Source organism: Pinus tabuliformis, chromosome Q, assembly GCF_031772625.1.
Source record: "Pinus tabuliformis cultivar Carrire ecotype Pingquan chromosome Q, CPIR1, whole genome shotgun sequence".
Lineage (NCBI taxonomy): Eukaryota > Viridiplantae > Streptophyta > Pinopsida > Pinales > Pinaceae > Pinus > Pinus tabuliformis.
In genome coordinates, this window is record NC_142296.1 from 1,374,559,779 (window position 1) to 1,374,572,549 (window position 12,771).

The window sequence follows — 12,771 nt, forward strand, 5'->3', positions numbered from 1 at the left end:
CTGGAAAAATCCCCTACAACTCTTGGGGAAAAACAGTTTGAGAGCTCTTTTTTATTTCTGAAAATTGCCTTTTTACAATGAGAATTATTCAGCAAAAAATCAGCAAGCAAATTTACAACTTATCTCCTTTCCCGTGCCTCACAGCAAACAGGACAGCAATAAATGCTGTACGACCTCCGTTTTGTGTGCAGAAAAATCAGCAAACTGCTCCTTGATTTTTGTGCAAAAATCTGCCTTTCACTATGTGCTGAATCAACTGTACAAATCTGTTCAACTGCTGCCTTGGAATGTGTGCCAAGCTGCTGTCTCCTTCTCCTCCCTGCTCAGAAATCTCTCTTGCTCTCCTCCCAATCTGCTCATGAAAGAATGAATGACCTTTTCCTCCTTTTCCTCCTTTAATATAACTCCAAGTGACTTTTGGGTGATCCAAGTGACTTTTGGGTGATCTCTAAATCCAATGGCTGAAATAGATTTAGATCAATGGTTGAGATTAAATGCTCATTTAAATCTCACTTTCTATTTTTTAATTCACCCTACTTTAATAAAGACCCACTTAGTCATTTATTTCCAAAGTCACTTTTCCTTTCTAATTTTTCATTTACTTTAAAATTAGACTTAGTAACTTTATCACTTAAAGTCACTTTTAAATTAGATTTAACTTTATAAAATTATAATGTCACTTTAGGAGAAAAATTAAATTCTTTTGGACACTTTTCCCTAGGCCAAAGATCAAAGCCTAAGGGAACCACCTGTCCTCCGGTACCAAATTTCAACATCTGTTACACCGGTTTTTCCAAGTTGGGTTTTTCCGGGGACAATTTTCCAAAAAAAAATTCGTTGATGTGTCTGATTCTTGATCATGTATTTGTTTCTGTATTATGGTGTGATATCTGCAGCAGAATTTATTTTAATGTTTACTGAAGGGTTTTCGTAAATAACTTATTGGGAAATAAGTAGGTAAAATAAATCAGTTGTTGCAGTGATAGAATTTTCACATACAATTGATCTGTCTTCTGGCCTGGGCACTACCTCCCAAACATCTTTCGTCATGATAGAGCTATACCCTTCAACCATGGCATCTATCCACACCTGATGCTGTGCGGCCTTCTGAAAGCTGGAAGGTTTTGTAACCTAAGCTTCCAATGCTTGGTATTTGTCACATTGTTTGCGTTGTCTCTTGCTCATCCTAGGAGTCCCAATAAACTCCTCTGCATCCCTTAGTGTCTGACAAACCTCTCTGTTGCCTTGACCACTAGTCGTGGGAGGTTTTGCCAACTCCTTCTCATCCTATCTTTGCTACTCCATCTGCTCAGTACTCCCCGAATTTCCTGTCCCTGAGGAAATACTGGTACTAGTCACAGTACTTGACCCTTGTGACTGTCCTCCTGCTTGTCCTATTGGTTGCTCCTATGGTTGGACTAAAGGAGCTTCTGCCGACTGATTCTGATCACTAGCAAGCATCTCTCGAGACCTCCTTAAAGCTTAGTCCTCCATGAAGTTCACATCTTGTCTTACTACTATCTTCCTACTGCTAGGAATGTAGATTCTGAATGCCTTTGAGGTTTTGTTGTACCCAATGAAAAACCCCTTCTTTGCGGTCTGATCCAATTTGGTCCTTTTATCATCTGGCACATGACAATAAGCAACGCTGCCAAAAATTCTGAGGTAGCTGACTTCAGGCTTCTTCCCTGTGAAGACTCTTGGCATTTTCTTCCCCAATGCTCTATGAGGAGTCTCGTTTTGAATATACACTATCATGTTACATGATTCTGCCCACAAAAATATGGGTAGATACTGGTCACATAACATAGCCTTTGCAGCTCCAACAATGTTTTTGCTTTTCCACTCCGCTACACCATTCTATTGTGGATTATATGGAGTTGTCCATTCTCTCTTGATGCCTTCCTTCGCAAAGAAATTTGTGAAGTCTCTATCAATATACTCTCCACCATTATCTGAGTGAAGTACCTTGATCTTCTTCCCTGTCGCATTCTCCATGAGAACTTTAAACTCTCTGAAACGATCAAAGACCTCATCTTTGGTCTTCAAGAAGTAGATCCAGGTTTTCCTAGAATGATCATCAATAAAGTTGACGAAATATGCGGCACCGCTGAGAGCTCTAGTGGACATCTGGCCACAAATATCTGAGTGTATAAGTCCTGACACGCCATCAGATCTGTTGTCATTCCTTTGAAATGTCGCCTTAGCACACTTCCCAAGTACGCACCCTATGTACACATCATCGTGTTCAATCCCTAGTTCAAGAACCCCTGTTACAGTTTCCTTGAGAATTTTGAGTGCTCCATGATGTAGATGTCTCATTCTTCTATGCCATAATTCATTCAGCTTCCTCTTGCTGCTATTGTTGCCTATCAGTGCCATTGGAGAATCGATTTGTAATCGGTACAACTTGTTACTTCGAACTCCAATTTGTCTTACTTTCTTCGAGCTCGGGTGCTTGACATACACTTTCCTCCCTATGAAGTGAACACCGTACCCTTTATCTTGTAACTAGGATACTGAAATCAGGTTCATACCCAATCCTGGCATATGCAATACATCTGAAGCACTGGTGCTTGCTCCTGACTCCCCCTAAAAATCTATGGTACCTCTCCCTACTAGAGTAGATTTCGTTTTGTTTCCCATAGTAATATGGAAATCCATCTGCTCCTCTTTGTAGCTAGAGAAATATTCTCTAACCCCTGTCATGTGAGCTGAAGCTCCATTGTCTATAAACCAGACTCCCTGTGAAGCTGATCTTGCTAAGCAAGCAAATGTGACGCTGATCTTGCTAAGCAAGCAAATTCATCTTCCAATCTGGAAGACAAATATGAAGTTTCTTGAATGTTACTTATGTCCATGGCTAAACTAGAACAAATTTAGTGTGTTATTTCTCTTTTCCTCCCGGCATGAATTCTACAACCTACAACAAAATTTTATTGCGTCTAACCAGTATTCTGCTCAACGAAAAAAACAAAAAATACAAAAACAAACAAAAAACAAAACCCTGAGCTGCAACTACTCCCTCCGACTGCTAGAATCACTAACTAGGCAATTCAATTTTCCTGCATCCTCTCAATTGAAAAAAATCGAATTGCTGCCCTAGCAACTCGAACTGCTTGTTCTGGGCTTTGCGCAATCTCTCTGGGAATTTCCATCTGCTGCTCCCTCTGAACAACGAAATTTCTTTTTCTGCTTCTGAGCTTCCTGGCTGATCAATTAAGCTCTTATACCATGTGAAAATATTATCTACTGCAGCTATTGGAGATTATTCTTCTAACTCAGAAATTAATTCTATAGTTTTTACTATGACAAATAAGGAATAAAATCACAACTGCGGAAAATAAAATACTGGAAACTGAGAAATTCTAGCACACACAAAATAAAATTGGCACAGTTATTTTTGGACAATTGTCCCTGGAAAAACCCAACTTGAGAAACTGGTGCAATAGATGAGGGTTTTATAATTAATGTTCAGCAGCAAATATGAGTACAATAATTTAGATGCCTGGATGGAAATCTAATCTGAAGAAAACATTGCAAAAATATTGTGAGAATTTTCTCTCACCACACAGCTATTTTCTGCGTCCGAAATAGCTTCCCCAACCTATGCGTGAGATGCCTGCGTCAGCCTCTACACAGTCCCTACGTTGGCCCTCTAAAGATTTCACCCTCTGGCTCTATCTTCTCTACTAAGTTGCTACTATTGAGAAAATAGAATTGCCTGGGCAACTGAGTATCTGCACTGAATGATCTCCATCACCACATCAACTTTCTTTTATAACCCACTGTTGGAGCACCAACGACCAAGATTAAACTTAATCAATGGCTAGGATCATTTCTGGGTCGATCTGTGTGAGTTTCTCGATTATTCACGCCTTATCTCAATTCATACTGATTGATTAACCATATTTCGTAAGATTAGACTTCGGAAATATTTAAAAAAATGGTTAATAATCTAATTGAGATACTTCTAAGTGAAATTTCTAGAAACGATTTCTGGGTTTTGGAGATCTCATGTATTCTAGCCTCTCCACAAAATTTCGTGGCTAGAACACATCCGATGCTACAAAAACTAACACAATATGTGCCAAAATAATGGATAGGCTTCAAACATAGTGGTAAAGGGGGTGGCCCCTTGATATCCAAGCAAATGACTTGTGGTGGCTCCAAGTGGCTATGGGGGCACAAAACATCCTCATGGGTCTCCAAATGGATCAAACAATCCTGTATCCCATTTGTAACAGCTGAAAGAATGATGCAAGCCCTCCCATTGTCTCCCATGGTGAGACACATCCTCATCTAGACCCTAGATCAGCTACCAAGTGTGTGGTGGAAGAGTGTAGCCGGTTGGGCAAGTTGGTTTAGGTGTGCCATCATCGTCAAATAAATGGAACACGGGCATGAACTGAAGGATCCCATGATGTGGCATTCTGCTCTCTGTTATGGTGGAGGCCCATGGCTCTCCACGCTCACCCTACAAATGCCAATATGCCCCTCTTGGAAGGCTTGGACCTTGTATAGGGAGACCAAACCCAAGATGAAGACCCACCTGCAATCCTGTATAAGATTCAATGTGTCCCCTCAGTTTCCAGTACAACCAAACATTAGTGCAATTGAGTAAATGAGCTTACGAATCATGGATCCAAGTGGACACTTCATAGTGGCATGCCCTTCCATAGTGGGCTTTAGAACGTACAAGTGTCTCCAAGTTCAAGAAGAAGGTCAACCAAGGACCCTATTCGATGGTTTCAACCTCTATGGGGAGTGACATGTCCATGGCACATCCATCAAATGGCAGGTGGCATGTGATTTAATGATGGAATGTAATGGGGCATCAAGGAAAGGCTTCAAGCCACATGCCACATGCCACAGTACAAAGGTAGCTATGATAGGGGAAGCCCACACTTGTGGGTATAAATGTAGGAGGGAGCAATCGTGGTACATGAGTTACCTTGACCTTTGTTAGTACACCCTTTTTCATATGTCTTTTTCCTTTTATTGATTTTTCTTTTATAGTTGCTCGGGGTTCTAGGGGATGAGAGCATGATGTATAAGATATAGTAGTGAATACCCCTTATGGTGGGGCAGTTCATCGACCACCAGGGATTGGGACAATCATGGGTTCCTTAATGATGAAGGGGCCCTAGGAACCAGGGTGATGGCCATAATGATAGGTGTAGAGCTCATGTTTGGTTTTTGCCTGCATGCTGAATTTGTATGTCCCTACCATCTTTTGCATTTTGTGGTACATTTCCTGTTGAGAGTGGCCAAATTATGCTTTTTCCTTTCTTTTTAGCTACATAAACCTTTGAGGCATTGTTCCAAGCCCAACGCAAAGTATGGATGAGGGGGAAGCTAAATCCTTGTGGATCCAATGGAAAAATGTGCACCCGAATGGGAAATATGGTGAATGGGGTTATAATGAATGGAGGGGAGTGATGTATATGGTGTCGGGATGTGGGACCACACAACCAAAATCAGGGTTTCCCATGTACTGCCACCCTTAAAGCTAGTAGCCAATCAAGGAGATCCCACGGGACTAAGATACAAGGTTAACCATCAAATTGGACAGAGAAGACAACAGTACAAACCAATCCCACTCTTTCCGCCAAATCCCCCCACTAATCCATGTCCAAAAGTGTCCATGATGAGTAACAAAAATACCCAACTACACAATGAAAATCCATACCTTCGAGGTTGGAAGGCCCACCTTCAAACATACAATCATAACAGATAGGCAGGGGCAAATATGGCTGGTTCAGGTAGCAGAGATAGTGGCACATTGAGCTATCTAGTGGTTGCAAGGGGTTGTTGGCTGCTGGTTGAGGACCATCTAGGAGAAAAAAATTCTCCTATGGTATAACCCGTAGGTGGTGGGTAACATGCACTTCAGGTAATAAGTTGGTGTGACAAACCAATCAAAGAACTGAAAATCGTCTAAGAGCGTTGATTGTGTCAAAAGCTTAAGCCACAAGAATAATAAGACATGACCTATGAGGCTAAAAAAAATAGCAGAGGGTGGCAAGGCCCTAGGATCTATGGTCAGTTGAGGGCGTCAACGAGTGGATATGTGGGTGGCATTCCTTGTGTGTGTGGGAAGAGCTAGTTTGTGTAATTGCAACTTGTGTCGGTGATGTAGATGACTTGATGTGCTCTTTGTTCTTTAATTACATAATAAGTTTTCCAAAATAAATTAATAATGAAAACTATTTTTCTGCTTCTTTATTGATCATATTTACAGGGATCAACATTTTAGAATGCAGAGTGTCTATCTTCTTGAGCAAGTCAATGTTAAGTCAATGTTTAATCCATCGTGAAACATTTACTGAATACTTTAGTTGTTATTTATGAGAGGCCTCTTGATAGTGAAGTGTTAAGTTTTGGTAATAATAGAGTTGATTTGATCATGATTGGACATTTTATTAGAAGTTTTTTTGGATATAAAAATGGTTTATCATGACAAATCATGTAGCTTATATATTCTCATATTTAAATAGTTTTAAATATTTGAAGAACTTCCTTGGTTCAATCAAACATGTCTGTAACATGTGTTAATTTTGGTGACTTTTATGTAAATTTCTGGCATGAAAATCCATTCAACGAATTTGCATATCTGTGAAGCCTGCAGGAGCTGTAAATCAATCCAAATTTTGGTCTTCACATTTTAAGGATTATTACTAAGTACAAGAGTTTCCACATTTCAATAAACATCAAAGATTTGAATATATATATATATATATATATAAAATCAATCTGCATGTCTAAAAATATCAAATATTGAAGCCTATATATATGTTTAATAAATGTTAACTATGTTGGTTCATATCAAACTTTTCCATATATTCAGTAGTATGTTGTAAAGTGCCCAAAGGGTCTGAGAATTTGTTCGTTCCTTGACATGCGTAGATAATATCATATACTCAAGTGGTTGAATATGACTTTTTTTCCTTGTGTAATGCTGAAGAAATGTTTTCTCTGTTTTGTTAATTGGTGAAGGGTTGAAGTAGTAAAATTTAATTTTTACTTTTTATCTACTTGGATTTTTGCAGGGCACTTGCATTTCAATGTAGACAACTGAAAATCTTGCATCTCACTAGTTGCAAGAATCTAACAGATATTGGAGTTACCCTACTTCTGCAACAACTGAACTGTTCATTGTGGCTACTTGATCTTGTGGGATGCGTAAAGATCACTAAAGGATTTATTGTTTCCTTTTCACATCTTACAAAGGTTTGATATTGGATACACTCATCAATAGGGTGAACATTTATAATATTTATAGGTTAATGATGTAATGAAAATAGTTTGAAGTTCTGCATTACAAGGAATGTAAATTTAACAATGTGGAAGCTAGACCAAGGAGAGATTTTAGAATTCAAAATAATGTTATAAGGCATGCAGACACTATATTTGTAACATACATAAATACACCTATAATAACAATAATTGATAATAAAACAATATTAAATAATCAATGGTCACATGTCCAAAGAACTTGTCTATTCAAATAGGTGACCATTTGCTGTATATATATTATATATACATGATGTCATGTGTGTGAGTGTGTGTGTGTGTGTCAATTGGGGTTATCCGGGTGGTTGAGCAGAATGATTATTATCCTCCCTACCCAGGTTCAAATCCCCGCTAGTGATATGGTGAGCTTTGATGCCTTGATGATTATTGTTGTAATGGCTTCGAGCATGAGAAAAGCACTCTTAAGTGAGTATAATTGTGGGTTGTCCTAGTACCAACAACCTCACTCTTCCCTTTGGGCTGAGAGGGAGGCGATTTCTTACATTGGGATATATATATATATATATATAGATAGATATATATATATTCAATACATTATATTTATTGTACGTGAATTTCTCATTGTTTCCCGATTTATTTTGGATCCTCGATACATGAATTGGTTTGGTTTAGTACAATGGTAACAAAGCCTATCTACTCAAGGCCTTTGGCCACACACCTTTGAAAGCCTCCTTGCCCTGCCCTTTGTCCATTTCAAAATCACTAACTTGTGGCCCATAACACCTCATATGGCTTAAGCTTTCACTTGTGATTTTCATCATTATCTTTCAGCAGTTTGTCAAGTCATATAAACCCAAATTCTGCAGCCCTGTGGGCATTTATTGTAAAAATGATTCTAGTATGACTATGAAGCCATGTAACACACCTAGGTAAGCTTAGGAATTTTCATCAACGAGTTTCATCCTAGGGAGTTTTTTAACCTCAACTAATTATCAATGTTTTTAAACAATTAGATAATTAGTGGAGTTTTTCTCCCAAATATACCCCCAAAGGTAGGGTGGGATTCAATGATGATGTCTGAAGTGAGTCCAGTTTATCGATTCTATATATCATTAGAATAGTAGATCATGTCTTGAGTTTCGCAGAAATTGGTTTAAGTCTAAGTGTTTATTTTTAATTAATAATTTCCCATTGCTCGGAAATTTAATAATTATTTGGATGTAAATTGTAAAGTCAAATGTTTGTAAAAGTTGAAGGGGGTAGAGTACTCTTAATTAGAATCTCTACACGTCAACTTTGTGTTTAGACACTTTTTGAGGGTTGAAATTATGTATATCCCCTCAAATTAGTTTTATTTTGGGTTTTCTGGTAAAAAACGACAAAAATTTAGCCAAAAAATTAAAATTGAGAGAAAATAAAATTCTCTCCAAGTGGAAAAACGAATTTTAGGAGAAAGTGGTCATTCCCAAGGAAGAATTAAATTGACAAGCCCAATTCTAAGGCAGAAAAACCACAAGAAATTCTCTGGGGCTAGAAAAGAATTATTTTTTTCAAGAAAATTATTTTTTTTGGGTCCAGTTAATTGAAGAAAATTCGTGGGTCCAAAAGAAGTCCAATTTTCAAGGTCCTTCATCAATGAAAAAATCAACTTTTTAACAAAAATTGAACTTACAGTCCAAGGTGATTAAGTCAAAAGTGATGTTTTGAGGAAAAAATGTCAAAATAATATTTTTTGGACCATGAAAAAAGGGAATTATTATGGAATTCGAATTTCTTCATCAAGATCAAAGGACAAGATTTAATTTTGGCATGGATCAAGCAACAACTAGCCATTATTCTCCAGGGTCAAGTCAAAATTTTGCAACTTCTTGGACCTAGCCTTTTTCCACTTGAAGGGGGATCTAGAACTCTCACTTTTTCTATAAATTGAACCTGAGGCTCCTCATTGTATTCATCTTTGGATGGTGTATTAGCTCTAGAAGCTCTGTATCATTTTTTATTAAGTAATAAAAAACATTAAGGTCTTTGGGTGATATGGTGGTGTATCTCTTCAGCTTGTTGTGGTAAATCTAATCGGATGGTGTTTTAAATATCCATTTTGTGCTTCAATTTGTTAAATTCTCTAGCCAATTGGATTTATAGTTGCTTGTTTGCACCTATATCTAGGATGAAAACATTGTTGAATTGCTAGATCTAGTGGATTATTGTTTGAATCACTAAAGCTTCTTTTCACTGTCTGACTCACCTTTATTGGGTCTAACAAAATTTTCAAGTTTTGTGTAGAAAATCTTATGGATCAGGTGTCAAGCATTTGAAGTGTGTTCTTGTTTGCATCTTCATCTCCTCGAGCTAAGCATTTGAAGTAGTTCTTGTTTGAACCTTCATTCCCGTGGCACAAAACAACTAAGAACTAATGGTGAGATTTCCATGGCACAAAACAACTAAGACCAATGGTGAGATTTCCAAAGGCTCATCATAAGATCGCATTGAAGGGATTTTCTTGCCCTTCACTCTACCAGGATCACCTATTTTAAAAATTAAATCTTTAACTTATTCTGAAAACCACTTTCATTGATTTATCTGCGATTTCTAGAGCTGCATTTTTTATTCTATGGATGTAGGTGTCCTCATACCCATAGGTTAGAACTGTAAATTAATTGTACATATCTTGTAAATTATTTGTAAATATCTTGTATATTTTCCGACCTTTGTTAATAATTTTTCATTTCTCGAACCATTGTAATATAATTTTTGTATATATATTAGTGGGGTTATTAGCTTGAAATTATTAAAGGCCAAAGATATATTTATAATTCTTCATTTAGCTTCCAAAGCTTCGTTCTTTGCTCAAGATAAAATTTATTTTTTGAAGTTTATTTTTGCAAAAATGAGGCTGGGCTTAATTTCATTGGCAAAAGTCCTTGGTAGGTGGATTTCTCTTTTACTTGAGGAGATCGAATAAAATTATGTAGTCAAAATTTTTCCCAAACCATACAGCTAGGGTTATTGAGCATTCTGAAATATTTTTGGTTGTCGTCTAGCTTAGGGCCTTTCTTCCTGTGGTCTACAAAGATTTGGAGCTTACCCTCTTTTAACGCAAAGTTTCTGTCAGGCCAGGCAGTAACTCTCCAAAGGCAGTAAAACTGATTTGTCTATTATTCCATAGGTAGGTTATTGTTATATACAATAGGAGTGATTGTTCAGTTCATCTCCCGATGACTGTTCACATTCCTAATTTATTTATTTACACAAATTCCCCCAATCATGAAGATTAGGTGTCAACATTCCCCCCTTAATCTGAAGGGATGTTGGTGAGTCCAAGCATCATTCTGAATCGTTCAAGCTTTTCCTTTCCAAGTGCTTTGGTGAAGATGTCTGCAATTTGCTCATTTGTGGAACAATGACGGAGATGGATTGTTTTGGCCTCAACATGATGTCGAATCAGATGATATTTAGTATTGATATGCTTTGTTCGATCATGGAACTTTGGGTTCTTGGCCAACTTTATTACAGAGGTGTTGTCAATCATGAGTGGAGTTGATTGTACTTGTTTTACCTGCAAATCTTCAAGAATTTTCCTGAGCCACACAATTTCTTTCGTTGCTTCAGCTGCTGCCACGTATTCTGCTTCTGTTGTGGAATCTGCTGGAACTGATTGTTTGCGTGATCTCCAGGAGACAGCTCCTGATCCAAGACTCATAGCATATCCTAAAGTAGATACCCTAGTTTCTTTGTCTCCATCGATGTCTGAATCAGAGTATCCAATCAAGCTGAAGTCGTCCACCTGTGTATACTTGATTCCAAGGTCTTGAGTTCCCTTCAAGTACCTTAGAACTCTTTTTGCAGCAGACCAATGTCCCTCACAAGACTTTTGCATAAACCTGGAGAGGATTCCAACAACAAATGAAATGTCTGGTCTGGTAGTAGTGAGGTAGATGTGTTAAAATTGGCAACCAGGGAAAAACTTCATGTGGGTCATCTTATTCATGGCTAATAATACTTTTATTAGATTCCTCTCGTCGAGAGGTGTAGGATTGATATAAAGATCATCCAATTCCGATAAGTATTCATGGAGATATGAATTTATTTTGATTATGGAATTATTATCAAGCCGACCTACAACTCATGTAGGCTCAGAAGCCCAACAGTCGCATCTATTCACCCACCAATGTTGTGTATAAATATAAGAGGACTTTTCCTCATTTGGACTCACTCATCTCATCACATCTCTCTCTCTCTACTGCGCAGATATGAGTCTCTTCTCTACTGCGCTGAAATGGGTCTCTCTCTCTCACACATGTGAAGCCGGAAGCTGTTGAATTTGAAGCTGCAACTACAGAAGTAAAGATTGACTTGCGTGGCCTAGAAGATCTCCTCTTTGGAACTGCGTTGTAGGTTCATCTGAACCTCCTTTGAAAGCCGCAACTTTTGGTGGTGGAATGAAGTCAATCCGACGAACGGTTTGCAAGATATCGACTGCCCTAGTTTGAAGCCGGAAACTGCTAAAACTGAAGCTGCAACTGCAGAAGTAAAGATTGACTTGCGTGGCCTAGAAGATCTCCTCATCTGAATTGCGTTGTAGGTTCATCTGAACCTCCTCTGGAAGCCGAAACTTTTGGTGGTGGAATGAAGTCAATCCGACTGTCGGTTTGTGAGATATGGTCTGCCCTAGTTTGATAATGAAGCCGCTAATGCTGATGCTACTGATCTAGGGTTTGCTACTGCTGATATGAATCAGATTTATTTTACTATTTCTCTCCGCTGAATTATTGAAGATAAAAGAAGATTTGATCAAAGGGTTTCCCCACACATTGTGGGGTTTGTCCCTGGCTAGCCACCACATCTTGTGTCTCTTGTCTTGGCTTGTTTTCTGTCGATCGTTTAATGTTCTATCTGCACTATACTTTATGTACATGTGATTGCTAATCGGTGGAATATAATAAGAAAAAAAAGTAAACTGTTATAAGCATAGAACATACCATAACTTAACATGGTATCAGAGCTGAGGTGAAAACAAAGCCCGAGCAAGAGCAAGACCAATCATTGAAGAGAAGATTGGCAAGGCTATCCCAAAAGAACTATGGGGTCCTCAACACTCTTTCCTGCCGAAGACAAGCTCCGTGAGAAAGCTGACTATCACGGATGGAAGATGTCTATCGATCTAACCCTTGAAGATCAAGGAGTGCTGGACCATGTAAGAGGCAATATTGTTGAGCCTTCATCAAATGCATCTGTTGCTGCCTGGAACAAATGGAAAAATGGAGAAGTCAAAACAAAGAAGATCATCCGGGACTCTATCGACAAGTGCTTAGTGGCCTATATCTCTGATCTAGACACCTCCAAGGAAATCTACGACAGACTGGTGAGTTTATTTAAAGTTAATGATGCAAATCAAGTTTTGTTTCTTAGAAATAAGTTGAGGGAAATCAAGAAGGGTAAAGATGAAAGTATGCAAGCATACTTCTTAAGAATCACCGAGATCAAGAACGATCTCCTATCTATTGGGGAAACCAT

The 12,771-nt window shown here is 38.2% G+C and overlaps 1 protein-coding gene across 6 annotated transcripts in view; it reads left to right on the forward strand.

Moving 5' to 3' along the window:
- The window catches only part of LOC149225026 (uncharacterized), a 424,173-nt gene that overhangs the window by 338,234 nt on the left and 73,168 nt on the right, over positions 1 to 12,771 (forward strand). For 3 of the 6 annotated variants that reach the window (XM_089386426.1, XM_089386428.1, XM_089386427.1), the window contains exon 8: positions 7,053 to 7,158. The exons of 1 other annotated variant lie outside the window; for it this stretch is intronic. Coding sequence is in view for 4 of the 5 variants with exons in the window: in XM_089386427.1 (XP_089242553.1) it covers positions 7,053 to 7,081 (29 nt within the window). In the remaining variant the exon portion in view is untranslated. Of the gene's footprint in view, positions 1 to 7,052; positions 7,234 to 12,771 lie in introns of those variants that run through there. 2 more of the 6 variants (XM_089386425.1, XM_089386424.1) reach the window with 1 other exon arrangement.